This window comes from Stegostoma tigrinum, chromosome 17, assembly GCF_030684315.1.
Source record: "Stegostoma tigrinum isolate sSteTig4 chromosome 17, sSteTig4.hap1, whole genome shotgun sequence".
Classification (NCBI taxonomy): Eukaryota; Metazoa; Chordata; class Chondrichthyes; order Orectolobiformes; family Stegostomatidae; genus Stegostoma; species Stegostoma tigrinum.
The window spans coordinates 12,524,011-12,540,376 of record NC_081370.1 but is presented as its reverse complement, the minus strand read 5'-3'; the positions used below and the strand labels follow the sequence as shown (position 1 = coordinate 12,540,376).

General features: G+C 44.5%; 1 protein-coding gene across 6 annotated transcripts in view; it reads left to right on the top strand.

Moving 5' to 3' along the window:
• The window catches only part of LOC125459272 (prostatic acid phosphatase-like), a 59,474-nt gene that overhangs the window by 26,007 nt on the left and 17,101 nt on the right, over nucleotides 1-16,366 (top strand). For 2 of the 6 annotated variants that reach the window (XM_059651970.1, XM_059651973.1), the window contains exons 3-6: nucleotides 203-289; nucleotides 1,157-1,309; nucleotides 1,584-1,682; nucleotides 3,755-3,850. In XM_059651970.1, the coding sequence (XP_059507953.1) occupies nucleotides 203-289; nucleotides 1,157-1,309; nucleotides 1,584-1,682; nucleotides 3,755-3,850 (435 nt within the window). The remainder of the gene's footprint in view (nucleotides 1-202; nucleotides 290-1,156; nucleotides 1,310-1,583; nucleotides 1,683-3,754; nucleotides 3,851-16,366) is intronic. The other 4 variants (XM_059651971.1, XM_059651972.1, XM_059651975.1 and 1 more) reach the window with 4 other exon arrangements.

Sequence of the window (16,366 nt, the reverse complement as noted above, 5' to 3'; positions counted from 1 at the left end):
AAGGGAACCTTGGGACCTAGTATTTATCCCCAACTCTGGGTTTCACTGACTTGTGAAGGGAGCAGGTCCTCAGTGTGCTAGACTGAATCTGGAGATGGAGAAAGTTGCAGGTGTGAATCCCACCCTTGTGATTGTAAACTAACATCTGGTGTTGACTGATCTCCTTCAGTAACGACCAGGGATTCCTGCTGCTTTTTTGTAGGTTGGGATGAGGCAGCACTATGAGCTGGGCCAGTTTCTGCGAGAACGTTATAAAGATTTCCTCAACTCCTCGTACGACCGGCAAGAGGTGAGGAGTTTTGTGGAGGAGAAAAAGGATGACAGATTGAGTGATGGTGTGTTTGAAGTATGAGCGATGAGGGGGCTGGGTGTGTGCGACGTTACGTGAGCAACTGAATGAGTGAGGAGCTCAGTGAGGGCTAAACGATTCACTGTCAACTGAGGTCACAACTCAACATTGATTGCCAGAGAGGGCACATGATGAGTTTTTCTTGTTTGTGTTCCACGGGTAATTTGTGTTTAATGGCTCCAACATCTGTTATTACACTGTCATTTAATGGTGTCTATTGGTCACTTTGGCAAATCTCCATGCGAGGACGCTAACCAGTTGTAATTTTTCCTGTGCGAAGAATCCATATCGAGCAATCCACTCACGAAAGTGTCAGTCAGTCTAATTCTGCGTTTTGGAAAACGTTACAAATTCTTCTCCTGAAAGGGCGTTAGGGACAGGCACCCTCGCAATACTTAAGAGCTTTTTAGGTAATTACTTAAAGCATCATAGCATCCAAGAGGATGAGCTAAATGTTGGAAACTGGGATTAAGTACATAGGTACTTGATTACCAATGCTGACACAATGGGCTGAATGGCCTCTCTCCATGCTGCAAAAGTCTGTGACCTTAGGAACAAGAGGCTGAGTCAAGTGTTGCTATCTGACTATAGTGAAGTTGTGGAATACATTTCTTGGTTTGGCAGTAAATTGGAAGAAATAAATCAGGTCTGGAAATAATCAGGTGTCATTCAGCTGCAAAAATCCCACTTGGATTGGGTAAGAAGGTGAGTTGCAATGGTTAGTTAGTACACCAACAATGAACAGCCTTGATGGGCTTAGAAGCTCTTTTATGTTCCTATAAATAGAATGCTTTCTGTCTGCTGTAGATTTACATTCGGAGTACAGATATTGACCGGACTCTGATGAGTGCTGAGGCAGATTTGGCTGGTCTCTACCCTCCACATGGACAACAGGTCTTCCTTACCAATCTTAATTGGCAGCCAATCCCTGTGCATACAGTACCAACAACAGATGACAGGGCAAGTATGCCATATTCCATGGCTGAAGGGCAACGGTGTCCCTGTGGAGAGGGCTGGGGTGAAGGGGGGGATAGAGAGTTGGCCCTCTCACTACGCAGCCTATCAAGGGAGGGCTGGGGGTGAGAAGGGGGTGGTGAGCTGGACCCTGGGGTTGGGAGTCCCTGGGCCTGTGATCAAAGAGGGGGAGGTTGATGACCCTGGCACTGCATCTATAGGAGGGAAAGGTCAGATATTGAGCCTGACGGAGGAACTGAATCAATGTGAATCATTTCAGTTGTTGCTGTACCCATTGAAAAACTGTCCTCGCTTTGAGCAGTTGCAGAATGAGACGAAGAATTGCTGGGAATACAAGAAGACCATGCAGGATAACCAGGTGAGTGTCAAGCACAGATAGTGGATGTGTCTGTCTAATCTCTGTAATACCAACCACCTGGTCACATGCTCCCTCTCTCCCAGAATATCTCTCCTCTTTTCTGTGCTTCATTCCTCCTTCTGTCTTAACTCACACTTTCAAGACTTGTACCTCTTGCATCTCTTTCTGCAGATGCTCTTAAATGTGTTAATTATTTACAGTACTTCCTGTTTTTCTTCTTTGATGATAATCAGAGGCACCCCCCCCTCTGGGGGCTGCCGTGGTGATTATCACATTAACTCTCCCTCTGAGGGGATTGTAACAGATTTTGCAGAGTCATTCCCTCTGTGACAACCCCTCTGGGTTTAAAGAATCTCACAATCCCTTTAGTGTAGAAAGATGCTATTTGGCCTATCAAGGATGTACCACCCCTCCAAAGAGCATCCTACCCAGACCCATCACCCCTGTTCCTGTAACCCTGCATTTCCCATGGCTAATCCACCTCACCTACACATCTTTGGACTGTGGGATGAAAACTGAGCACCTGGAGGAAACCCACTTAGACACTGGAAGAATCTGCAAACTCCACACAGACAGTCACCCAAGGGTGGAATCGAATCCAGGTCCCTGGCCCTGTGAGGCTGCAGCGCTAACAGGGGACACTGTAACAGTGATTGTCGCAGACACTCTACTTACGTGAATGCCATGGTGATTACCACAGAGACATTCACTCTATGCATGTAACATACCCTCTGAGCAGGTAGTAAGAGTAATAACTTCCAGAGACCCTGCCTCTGGAATTATAAGTGAGTATCAGAGAGACCCTCCCTCTGACAGGACTGTAAAGGAGAATGTCACAGAGATCCTTCACTGGGACTGTGTATTGGTGATTCCTGCAGAGATCCTCCATCACAGACCATAACAGTGGGGTGGCATGGTGATTCAGTGGCTAGCGCTGCTGCTTTACAGTGCTTGGGATCCAAGTTCAATTTTTGAGTGATTGTCTGTGTGAGTTTGCACATTCTTACCATATCTGCATGGCTTTCCTCCAAGGTGCTCTGGTTTCCTCCCACAGAGGTGGATTAGCCATGGGGAATGTGGGGGGATAGGGATAGAGTAAGGGGTGGGTTTGGGTAGGATGTTTTTCACAGGGTCAGTGTGCTCGAATGGCCTGCTTTCACCCTGTAGGGATTCTATGAACAGTGAGTATCACAGAGACCCTCCCTCTGGGACTGTATATTGGTTATTGCAGAGATCTCCTGATGGAACTGTTAGAACATAGAACAGTACAGCACAGTACAGGCCCCTTGGCCCACCATGTTGTGCCAAACTTTGACCTGAAACCTAAGGTCTATCTAACCTCTACCGCTACCTTATACTATCATCCTCATGTGTATCTACTAGCGGCTTAAATGGCCGACTCCATTACCCTCTCCGGCAATGCATTCCATGCCCCTACCACTTTCTGAGTAAAGAACCTATCTCTGACGTCTCCCTGATATCTACCTCCTTTCACTTTAAAACTATGTTCCCTCGTAAAAGCTACCTCCACGCTAGGAAAATGTCTCTGGCTGTCCACTGTATCTGTACCTCTCATCATTTTGTACATCTGTATCAAGTCACCTCTCATCCTTTGTCATTGTAAAGAGAAAAGCCCTAGCTCTCTCAACCTTTCCTCATAAGACCTTCCCTCCATTCCAGGCAACATCCTGGTAAATCTCCTCTGCACCTTTTCCAACACTTCCACATCTTTCCTGTAATGAGGTGACCAGAACTGGATACAATACTCCAGATGTAGCCGAACCAGGCTTTTGTATAGCTGGAGCATAACTTCATGGCTCTTGAACTCAATCCCTCTATTAATGAAAGTTTATTGTGATTATCATGGAGATGGTCCTTCTGGAACTGCAACAGTGACTATTGTAGAGATCCTTCTCTGATGAGCAGTAATGATGATCCATGGGACTATAAGATGATTATCGCAGAGATTCTCTCACTCGCTCGTGCTCTCCCTCCAATATCAACACCACTCTTGTGCCCATTAATGTGGATGTTTTGATGTGATGTGTTCTGTTTACTGGTTGCTGATGCAGGACTTCCTGAAGACACTCGCTAAAAACACTGGAACTCCCTTTGCAAACATGTCACTGTTTGATCTGTGGATGATTTACGATGCTCTGTTCTGTGAGGTGAGTGACAAAGTTACGATGAACTGATTTGTGGGATTGCAAACTGGATGTGGCAGGAGCGGAGGTTAAGCATGATACATAACATGCACACAGGCTTGTGTATATGTGCACGTCTGCCTTCCCTTCAGAGGGACAATTACATCACATTTCCCACTCACATGGTTTACCTCTACTATGCCTCCACACTGTAGTTTCAGTCTGACCGCGCATCAGGTTTCTCATCACCTGAATTTAACAGAATAGATAATGAATGGAGTTCATATAAATTCTGACTAGTTTGTCACCTGTCTCTTACGATAATCAAAACCAGAACATGTGTATCTCTTAGTGCTTTGCACAGCCTTAAAATGGGCTGAAGTGTTCTGTAGTTATTGAAACCTCTTTGGTCTGTTGCCACTGCTATTATGTTGGAAATGCTGCAGCTAATTTGTATACGGAAAGATCCCAAGAGCAGCCAAGTGACATTGGCTGCAAATTTGAATGAAGGTATGTGTAATCTATTCCACACAGGAGAAGGATGATATGGTTCCCCTGATTTCTTAATTCATTTCTATCTAACTGCAACACGATGTGTTTTAAAGAAGGTTTTAACCCTTTAGTACTGTGACCTCAAGAACAAACATATAACAGCTTTTCCGATAAGCTTAAAAGAAAGAACTTGGACAAGCATATGGACGTACTTGGAATAGTGTAGGTTAGATGGGCTTTAGATCGGTATGACAGGTCGGCACAACATCGAGGGCCGAAGGGCCTGTACTGTGCTGTTATGTTCTATGTAACTTGTGCTTGTTTCTCAACCTCCATTCAAATTGCTAAGGTGCCCATTCACACAGGACATGTGCACAAGTCCAGCTGTTTACAAAAGAGGTTGCATGCACCTAGTAAAGTTCAAAAAGTCACTCATTATTATCTTTTGAGATGAAACCTGGAAGTGTTACAGGCCTGATAATTTATTTTTAGTTTAGTCACAATGATGGTGGTTGATGTTTCCTGGGGATAAATTTTTTGGGTGGGATCTCTTTTCTCTCTTTGCTGTCTGTCTCCCAGACTGACTAACATACATCCTGAGAGTAGCTTCAGATATAGATATTGTATTTATTAACACAAGCTTTCAGGTGACCATGTATCGGTGTACCCAGAGCCTATGTGGATAGTCCCTGACGACATGAACATTGATGCACAGGAGAAAGGGAGGGGATTGAAATTTGGCCACTTGCATCCCCTTGTGATAGAATGGGATTTTCTTCGCCTTTATTCTGTGAATTCTCTTCTGACACTATCTTTGTGGAATCAGTTTCAAAAGAAGCGGTTACCTTTATAGGAGTAAACCTATTGCATTTATAATATTCCTCCAAAGGAATGTTCCATAAGGTAATTTACATTTTAATGTCCTCAAAGTTGGTATTTAACCAGCCAGCCTGGACAGGACACTAAAATTTAAGAAATATTTAGCTGTGCACTTGCAATGCCAAAGGCATACAAGGCTTTGGCTTAAGTGCTGGAAAATGACATTACAGTAGTTCGGTGGTTGTTTTTGATTGGTGTGGATATGATGGGCTGAAAGGTCTTTTACTATGCTGCAGATCTCTATGATTTAATGACGGAAAGGACAAGGGCAGCAGATACATGGGAACACCACAACCAACAAGTTCTCTTCCAAGCAACTCACTATTCTGACTTGGAAACATGTCACTGTTCCTTTTGTGTCACTGGACCAAATTCTTAGAACTCTCCCTAACAACATTGTACATCTATCTACGCTCCAAGGGTTGCAACTATTTAAGAAAACAACTTGCCACTGCCTTCACCAAGACAATTAGGGATGGGTAATAAATGCTGGCCTAGCACAAAGAAAGTCCTGCCTGCAAGTGTTTCAGAGATAGTAGGAACTGTAGATGCTGGACAATCTGAGATAACAAGGTATAGAGCTCAATGACCACAGCAGGCCAAGCAGCACTAGAGGAGCAGGAAGGCTGATGTTTCGGGTTGAAACCCTTCTTCAGAAATGGGGGAAGGGAAGGGAGATCTGAAATAAATAGGGAGAGGGGGAGGCGGATCGAGGAGAAGATAGATGGAGAGGAGACAGACTGGTCAAAGAGGTAGGGATGGAACCAGTAAAGGTGAGTGTATGTAGGGAGGTGATAGGTCAGTCCAGGGAGGACAGACAAGTCAAGGGGACAGGATGAGGTTAGGTGGGAGGAAGGACAGGTTAGGGAGGCAGGGACGAGCTAGGCTGGTTTTGGGACGTGGTAGGGAGCGGGGAGATTTTGAAGCTTGTGAAGTCCACATTGATACCATTGGGCTGCAGAGTTTGCAAGCAGAATATGAGTTGCTGTTCCTGCAACCTTCGGGTAGCATTGTTGTGGCACTGCAGGAGGCCCAGGATGGACATGTCGTTTTCGGAATGGGAGGGGGAGTTGAAATGGCTCGCGACTGGGAGGTGCAGTCGTTTAGTGCTAACCGAACGTAGGTGTTGTGCAAAGTGGTCCCAAGCTTGAAAATCTCCCCTCCCCCTACCACATCCCAAAACGAGCCCAGCCCGTCCCCACCTCCCTAATCTGTCCTTTCTCCCACCTGTCCCCCCACCCTACCTCAAGCCCCACCCCCACCTCCTACCTCCTAACCTCATCCCACCCCCTTGACCTGTCTGTCTTCCCTGGACTAAACTAGCTCCTCCCTACCACCCTACCTACACTCACCTTTACTGGCTCCATTCCTGCCCCTTTGACTGGTCTGTCTCCTGCCCACCTATCTTCTCTATCCATCTTCTATCTGCCTCCCCCAGTCTCCCTATTTATTTCAGATCCCCCATCCCTCCCCCCACTTCTAAAGAAGGGTCTAGGCCTGAAACATCAGCCTCCCTACTCCTCTGATGCTGCTTGGCCTGCTGTGTTCTTCCAGCTTGACACCTTGTTATCCCTGTCTGCAAGTGCACAGCTAAATATTTTTAAAATCTCTTTATGGTTTCTGCCCCTACCACCCTTTAAAAGCAGTGAGTTTCAAATTCCTTCTGGATGAAAATGATTTTCCTCATCTCTACACCTTGTGTGTGGGAGATCATTGCTCAAAAATTTGATCGAGTTCTTTGAAGTGACCAGGAAGGTTGTTGAGGGCTGTCCTCCTCATTTTTTTACCAACCTAGATGGTCTTATTCTCTTAGGGCGGCACAGTGGCTCAGTGGTTCGCGCCGCTGCCTCTCAGCACCAGTGACCAGGGTTCAATTCCACCCTTGGGCAACTGTCTGTGTGGAGTTTGCACATTGTCCCTGTGTCTGCATGGGTTTCATCCAGGTGCTCCAGTTTCCAGTCGCACTCCAAAGATGTGTGGGCTAGGTGGATTGGCCATGCTAAATTGCCCATAGTGTTCAGGGATGTGGAGATTAGGTGTGTTAGCCATGGGAAATGCAGGGTTACAGAGAAAGGTCAGAGGGATGCGTCTTGGTGGGACGCTGTTCGGAGAGCTGATGTGGACTTGTTGGGCTGAATGGCCTGTTCCCACACTGTTAGGATTCTATCATTGGTACTTGTTGTGAGTTTGGAAGGTGCTGTCTGAGGATTTTTGAATTTCTGCAGTGCATCTTATAAATAGTAGCAGCAATGTGTACTGAGCATTGGTCGAGAGAGTGGATGCTTGTGGTTGTAGTGCCAATCAAGTGGGCTGCTTTGTCCTAGATAGTGTCATGCTTCTTGCCTGTTATTGGGGCTGCACTCATCCAGGCAAGTGGGGAGTATTCCATCACTCTCCTGACTTGTGTCTTGTAGATGGTGGACAGGCTTTGAGGAGTCAGGAAGTGAGCTACTCACTGCAGGATTCTTAGCTACTGACCTGTTCTTGTAGCCACAGTATTTAAATGACTAGTCCTATTCAGGTTTTGGTCAATGGTAAACCCTGGGAGAATTCAGTGCTGGAGTTCCCATAGAATATTGGGGATGAATTGATGGTTGGATTCTCCTTCATGAAAATGGCTGTTGCTTTGCATAAAAGTTACTTGCCACTTATCAGCCTAGACCTGGATTGTGTTTGGACATGGATTGGTTCAGTATCTGAGGCATTGCAAATAGTTTTGAAGTGCTTGAGAAGACTGGTAGCACAGGTTGTGGTTGGGGTTGTTGATTTTATTTGTCAAGCTACCTACCAGCAAATCCACAGTCCCAGTTGCAAATAGTGATGAACATTGCCATTATTGGAGAATAATCCCCAGTTCTTCCCTCCAATACAAGGTCAGATCATTGTTGAAGCAGCTGAATGTGGACTTAAGTTCAGAAGTAGGTGTATCTTATTGCTGTTAAACAGGGTCTTGGTGACACTACACCTCTAGTGTTGCATGCAGTTTTGATCTCCCTAGCTAAGAGTCAATATACTTGCCATAGATTGCAGTGAGGGTTTACGATGCTGAAACTGGAGATGGCAGAGCTATTCCATGAGGAAAGATTAGTTCAACTGTATTCACCAGAGTTTAGAAGAATAAGATGGATCTGATTGAAATGTATAGAATTCTAATAGCCAAACAGACTAGAATGCAGGGAGGCTGTTTCTTTTGGTTGGGCAGTTGAAAACCAAGAACATAGAGTGAAATGGAATAAGAGAACTCAGGCTGGTATCCAGACAGTGACACCCTGGAAAGTCTGGTTTGGAACGGTTAAATTGCTTAGCAACATCCAAATCAGAACCAATCAAAATAAATGTCTGGTGTAATGGTCACCTTGTTCTCATGGAGGTCAATTCCAAAGCAGCAATATCAGTGATCACAGAACCAGTCTTTAACAAAATTTGCTCTGGACTGTAACCCTTAGGTTTCTGCAGACCCAAGTAAAGAAATTAGTTGAGAAAGGTTCACTTTGGCTCAACATTTTTCAATTAGAAAATAGCTGTCAGGGTGAAGTCCAAATAAATACCCAAAGTTTATCAGGAAGGCCAGCTTGCATGGTGACCAGGAAGCAATTCGGTCATTTTGCAAGGCCCAGCCAGTTTAAAAATCAGGAGGCTGGAAAGCATTCCAGTTTGTGGAATAGGCAGCACTAATCCTACTGACTGTGAAGGCCAACGTGTTAATTCGCCTATGTGGGGATTTTTATGATAAACTGATTTTCACGGCTGAATAAATATCCAATCCCTCGCATAGAGGATTTATATGCAAAGCTGGCAGGGGGCAGTCTTTCATGGGCATTGTGTGGCACAGTAGCTCAGTGGTTAACACTGTTGCCTGATAGCACCAGGGACTGTGGTTCATTTCCACCTTGGGTGACTGTCTGTGTGGAATTTGTTCTCCCCGTGTCTACACGGGTTTCCTCCTGGTGCCCTGGTTTCCGCCCACAGTCCAAAGATCTGCAGATTAGGCTGGATGAGCCCTGGGAAATGCAGGGTTACAGGGATAGGGTAGGGAGATGGGTATGGGTGGGATCCTCTTCGGAGGGGCAGTGTAAACTCAATGGGCCAAATGGCCTGCTTCCTCACTCTGCATTCTATGATTCTATTCTATGACGTGGTTTCAGGATGTGGGATACACCAGTTTGAACTGAGTTGAGGAAACATTTCTTTCTTTAGAGGGCGGTCAAATTTCTTATTACAGAAGGGTATGGAAATGGGGTTACTGAGTATATTCAAGTAAGATATTGATAAATATTTAAGTATTCAAGGCATTAAGGGTCACAGAGAACATGGGAATATGGTTTTCAGAAAGAACATTAGGTATGATCATATTGAGCAATGGAGTAGGCTTTAAGTCTCAAATTGCCTCCTGCTTTGAATTTCTATGACACTACCCTGAGGAACTGTTGCAGAGATGTCTTGGGACTATGATGACTGACCGCCAACAATCACAGCCAAGTTCCTTTGTTTCAGGTATGACTCCCAACGATTAGAGAGGTTTTCCCGATCCCCTTTGATACAGTACTGTGGAAGAGGCCTCACAATGACCTGTACAACCTCAATATAATGTCTGAACTCCTATACTCAAAGGTCTCAGCAATGAAGGCATGTGTGCTAAATGACCCTTTAACCACACTATCTTTTATGTGGTGCAAACTTCCAAAGAATTATGTACTGGAACCCCTTGGTCTCTCTGGTTTTACATTTTCTGAAGTGGTATGGTGGGTTGTGGTCAGTGTATATGAGGATTTTCCTGTGTCTCTTGCTGATTGTTTTAAGCAGGTGAGAAGGGAGAATTTGTTTCCCCTTTTTAAATTCTCCTTTTGGCCAGTTGCAACAGAAGTTTTTAGTTCATTTCTGGCCCACAGTTTTCGCACTTCAATTAAAATGTAAATTAACTACATCTAAATGATGGAATCAAATGGAAAAAATCAAAGGTTTTCTTGAGCAAAGTAAGGAATTTTATTGCCTATACTTCAAACAATGATGAAAAAAATGACATCAAACTCACATGACACAGGTAATAAGCCCATATGATATAGAAGCAGAATTAGGCTTGGTTGACGGAAGGGCAAGGATTGGCAACTAAATATCCCAGGATATAGATACTTTAGGCAGGATAGAGAGGGTGGTAAAAGGGATGGAGGAGTTGCATTACTGGTCAAAGTGGATATCACAGCTGTGCTGAAGGAGGGCACTATGGAGGGCTTGAGCAGTGAGGCAATATGAGTAGAGCTCGGAAATAGGAAGGGTGCGGTAACAATGTTGGGGCTGTACTCCAGGCCTCCCAACAGCGAGCGTGAGATAGAGTCACAAATATGGAGATAGATTATGGAAAGATGTAGGAGCAACAGGGTGGTGGTGATGGGAGATTTTAATTTTCCCAACATTGACTGGGATTCACCTCGTGTTGGAGGTTTAGATGGAGCAGAATTTGTAAGGAGCATCCAGGAGGGTTTTATGGAGCAGAATGTAAATAGTCCAACTTGGGAAGGGGCCATACTGGACCTGGTGTTGAGGAATGAGCCCAGCCAGGTGATTGAAGTTTCAGTAGGGGATTACTTTGGGAATAGTGATCACAATTCCATAAGTTTTAGAACACTCATGGACACGGACAAAGACGAGAGTGGTCCTAAAGGAAGTGTTAAATTGGGGGATGGCCAACGATAGCAAAATTTGACAGGAGCTGGGGAATGTGGGTTGGGAGCAGCTGTTTGAGGGTAAATCCACATTTGATATTTGGGAGGCTTTTAAAGAGAGGCTGATTAGAGTGCAGGACAGACATGTCCCTGTGAAAATAAGGGATAGAAAGGGCAAGATTAGGGAACCAAAGATGACAGGTGAAATTGTGAGACTAGCAAAGAGGAAAAAGGAAGCATACATAAGGTCCAGGTGACTGAAAACAGCTTTGAAAGAATATCGGGGCAGTCGGACCTATCCGAAACGAGGAATTAAGAGGGCTAAAAAGGGTCATGAAATATCTTTATCAAACAGGATGAAGGAAAATCCCAAAGCCTTTTATTCATACATTAAGGAGCAAAAGGGTAACTAGAGATAGAGGGTTTGTCCACTCAAGGACAAAGGAGGGAAGTTATGTGAGGAGTCAGAGAAAATGTGTGAGATTCTTAATGAGTACTTTGCGTTGGTATTCATCGAGGAGAGGGACATGATCAATGTTAAGGTTCGGGATAGATGTTTGATTACTCTAGGTCAAGTCGGCATAAGGAGGAGGTAGGTGTCAGGTATTCTAAAAGGCATTAGGGTGGACAAGTCCCTGGGTCCGGATGGGATTTATCCCAGGTTAATGAGGGAAGTGAGAGACGAAACAGCTGGGACCTTAACAGATATCTTTGCAGCATCCTTGAGCACGGGTGACGTTATGGAGGATTGGAAAATTGTTAATGTTGCCCCCTTGTTTAAGAAGGATAGCAAAGATAATCCAGGTAATTATAGACCAGTGAGCCCAACATCAGTGGTGGGGAAGCTGCTAGAGAAGATACTGAAGGATGGGATCTATTTACATTCGGAAGAAAATGGGCTTACTAGTGATAGGCAGCATGGTTTTGTGCAGGGAAGATCATTTCTTACGAACTTGATAGAATTCTTTGAGGAAGTGACAAACTTGATGGATGAGGGAAGGGCTGTAGATGTCATCTACATGGACTTCAATAGGCGTTTGATAGGGTTCCCCATGGTTGGCTGATGAGAAAGTGAAGTTTCATGGGGTCAAGGATGTACTAGTCAGATGGATAAGGAACTGGCTGGGCAACAGGAGATAGAGTGTTGTAGTGGAAGGGAGTTTCTCAAAAATGGAGAACTGTGACCGCTGGTGTTCCACAGGGATGCGTGTTGGGACCACTCTTGTTTGTGATATACATAAATGATCTGGAGGAAGGTATGGATGGTCTGATTAGCAAGTTTACAGATGACATTAAGATTGGTGGAGTAGCAGATAGTGAAGGGGACTGTTGGAGAATGCAGCGGAACGTGGATAAATTAGAGAGTTGGGTGGAGAAATGGCAGATGGAGTTCAGTCCAGGCAAATGCGAGGTGATGCATTTTGGAAGATCCAATTCAAGAAAGAACTATACAGTAAATGGAAAAAGCCCTGGGGAAAATTGATGCACAGAGAGATCTGGGTGTTCAGGTGTACCCTGAAGGTGGCAGCGCAGGTGGATAGAGTGGTCAAGAAGGCATACGGAATGCTTTCATTCATGGGACGGTGTATTGAGTACAAGAGTTGGCAGGTCATATTACAGTTGTAATGGACTTTGGTTCCACCACATTTGGAATACTGCATACAGTTCTGGTCACCACATTACCAAAAGGATGTGGATGCTTTGGAGAGGGTGCAGAGGAGGTTCACCAAGATGTTGCCTGGTATGGAGGGCGCTAACTATGAAGAGAGGTTGAGTAGATTAGGATTATTTACATTAGAAAGGCGGAGGTTGAGGGGGTCCAGATTGAGGTCTACAAAACCATGAGACGTATAGATAGAGTGGATAGCAAGAAGCTTTTTCCCAGAGTGGGGGACTCAATTACTAGGGGGTCACAATTTCAAGGTGAGAGGTGAAAAGTTTAAGGGAGATATGCGTAGAAAGTTCTTTATGCAGAGGGTGGTGGGTCCCTGGAACGTGTTGCCAGTGGAGGTGATAGAGGCAGGCACGATAGCGTCTTTTAAGATGCATCTGGATGGATACATGAATGGGCAGGGAGCAGAAGGATACAGATCCTTGGAAAACAGGTGTTTGGTTTAGATAGAGGATGTGGATCATCGCAGGCTTGGAGGGCCAAAAGGGTCTGTTCCTGTGTTGTAATTTTTCTTTGCTCTTTGTTCTTCGGCCATTCAGACCATTGTGCCTGCTCTACCATTTGATCATGTTTTGCAATCCTGTTCTCATGCCATCTCTCCCTTACCCTTGATCTCTTTACTAATTAAGAATGTATCTATTTCTGTTTCACGTACACCCAGATTTAGCCTCAACAGCATTCTGTGGCACCTACTGGCTGAAGAAATTCCTCATCTCAGTTCTGAAGGGTTGTCTCTTCACTCTGAGGCTGTGTTCTTGAAGCCTAGTCTCTGCTACTAGTGGAAATATCGTCTCCCTGTGCATGCTATCCGGCCCCCTCAATATTCTATAAATTTCAGTCCGACTCTGGTGCACATGCTATCACATGCGCACACATGTGCTTTTACTCCTCCGTGACTTTGCATAGTCCCAACAGTGTATCTCTGTTCATTCATTCTCACCTTCTCAAAGTTAATGCATTTGCATTTGTAAATATTGCATTTGCCTTCCTAATGTCTAACCAAACCTGCACCTTAATGGTAAGAGAATCCTGATCTACCTCTCCTCAGTCACTTTGTGCTTTAGACTTCTGAAGCCTTTTCCCATTAGGAAAATAGTCCATACCTTTCTTCTTCCTACCAAGTGCATAATGTCACACTTGCTCATGTTATATTCTATCTGCCACTTCTTTGCCACTATCTGAGCCTGTCCAGGTACATCTGCAGCCTCCCTGCATCCTCAACCCCAACTACCTGTCCCTCCTTCTTTCTTTGTGTCATCAGCAAAATTAGCAACAGCGCCCTCAGTTCCTTCATTCAGATTGTTAATAGTCATGACTCCTATAGTGGCTCATGCGAAAGTCCACTATTCCCTGGCTACCCCTCTCTTCTTGCCTTCTATAAAGCTTTAAACAAAGTATTGCAATCTTGTCTTCTGTTAGTAGTAGCTTACCCTCCTATTTCACCTCTTCCCCTTTTTATTGTATTTTTAGTTACACAGACCAGCACAGGAACAGGCCCTTTGGCCCATGATATTTTGCCAAACATGACACCAAATTAAACTCATCCCTTCCATCTGCCCTTGGTCCATATCCCTCAATTCCTTGCCTATTCCTGTATCATAGAATCATAGAATATGCTTCTATGTGCTTACCTAAAAGTCCCTTAAACGCCCATAATTGTATCTGCCTCCACCATCACCCCTGGCAGTGTATTCTAGACTCATACCAATCTCTGTGTAAAAAAACAATTCTCCTCCTTTGAACTTTCCCTCTCTCACCTTTAAATGCACGCCCCTAATTTTAAACATTTCAAATCTGGGGAGAAAGATTCTCGACGGTCAACCACTATGCATTTGATACCTTTATGGACTTCTACCAAGGTTAGCATCAGCTGGCTTTTAAAACCGGTTCCGCCCTCATCTTCCCAACCCTCTGGCTTTGCATATTGCATTTTTTTTTCTTTTGCTTTTATGCTGTCCCTGACTTCCCTTGTTAGCAATGGTTGACCTATTGTCTCCTTAGTATGATTTTTCTTCCTTGGGATGTGCCTCCCGAATTATTCCAGAAACTCCTACCATTGTTGCTTCACCATCTTTCCTGCTAGGTGTACCTTCTACTCAACTCTGGCTAGCTCCTCCTTCATATCTTTGTAATTACCTTTGCTCAATTGTAATACTGTTGCATCTGATTCCAGCTTCTCCATCACAAACTGTTGGGTGAATTCTGTCATATTATGGTCATTGCCCCTTCGGGGTTCCTTCATGCTCTCTATTCAAGTCTACCTCATTACAATAACCAAATCTAGAATCTCCCATTCCTTACTGGAGTGAACCACAGCTGCTCCAAAAATATCTCGTAAACACTCCACAAATTCCTTTTCTTGGGATCTGCCACCAGCTTGATTTTCCCAGTCCATCTGCATCTTGCTTTTGGCTATGGATTTTAGTTCTTACTAACAAGACAACCCTGCCTCCTGTGCCCATCTGCCTGTCCTATCAGTAGGACATGTATCTTTGGATACTTATTCCCAGGCCTGATCCTTACAGCCACTTTTCTGTGAATCCCACAATATTTTACCTACCAATTTCAATCTGTGCCTCAAGTTCATTTACCTTGTTTTGTATACTGTGCACATTTAAGTACAACACCCTCGGTCCTGCGTTGACCACACGCCATCACTGATTCCATCCCTCCACAGTTGTCTCCTTATCTGCTGTGCCTGAAGTTAGATTCCTGACCCTTTCTTTACTGTCTGTCCTAAGACCTGTTCTAAGTACTTTAATAATCTTGTGCCCCCCTCCTTTTAGCTAGTTTAAAGTCCTGTGACCACCCTACTTAGCCTTTTCTCTGGGATGCTGGTCCAAGATTGTTCCAAGTGGAGTCCATCCCGATGGTGTGGTTCCTTGTCCCAATATTGGTGCCAGTGCCCCATGAAATGGAACTCCTCTTCTTTAACCATGTACTTACTTCCCTAATTTTCTTATCTCTACCCCAATTTGCATATGGCTCAGGTAATAATCTAGAAATTATAACCCTCGGTTCACATGCTTTAACTTTGTTCCTAATTCCTGGTATTCCCCAAATAGGACCTTTGCTTATGTTGTTGCTCCCAACATGACCGCACCAACTGGATCCTACCCTTCCCAGTCCAATATCTTTTCAGATAACAGGGTGTAGAGCTATAAGAACACAGCAGGCCAAGCAGCATCAGAGGAGAAGGAAAGCTGACCTGCTCCTCTGGTGTTGCTTGGCCTGCTGTGTTCATCCAGCTCTAAATCTTGTTATCTCAGATTCTGCAGCATCAACAGTTCCTACTATCTCTGTAACAGTATATTTTCAAGCTGGTTTGTGATGCCCCTTACTGCCTAGGCAACTTCCATGTGGGAGCCTCAATCCTGCTCACAAAGGATCCTCCTTCACTACAACTTTTCTTCTGCTTAAAAGATAGTGGATGGGGTCGTCTCTACAAACAGGAAGACAAAGGCAATTATAGTTTCATGTTCTTGGATCCCATGAATTGCACAAATGACCCAACTTTGGACATTTTAGCTGTTGTTTTGTTAGCTCAGTAACAGTGAAAGTTTGTAGATATCCTTGAGTTTTTGGTGAATGGTTGTTTGAAATTGCTTTGTTACTGGGCATTGACTTGTGATTGAGGGAACAGAGAGAGAGAGCAAGCTTTCCAGTTCTTTCATATAAATCCTCATACCTTGGCTCTGCTGTGCTACCTGAAGCAGCTGTTGGTTGAAGATCATTTGTCTGTTTCTAATTCCACAATCTCTTTATTTTTCAAAGCTGACAGGTATGCCCTGGATCTCCCAGTATGCAAAATTATCATGAAATAAACAGGACGCACAT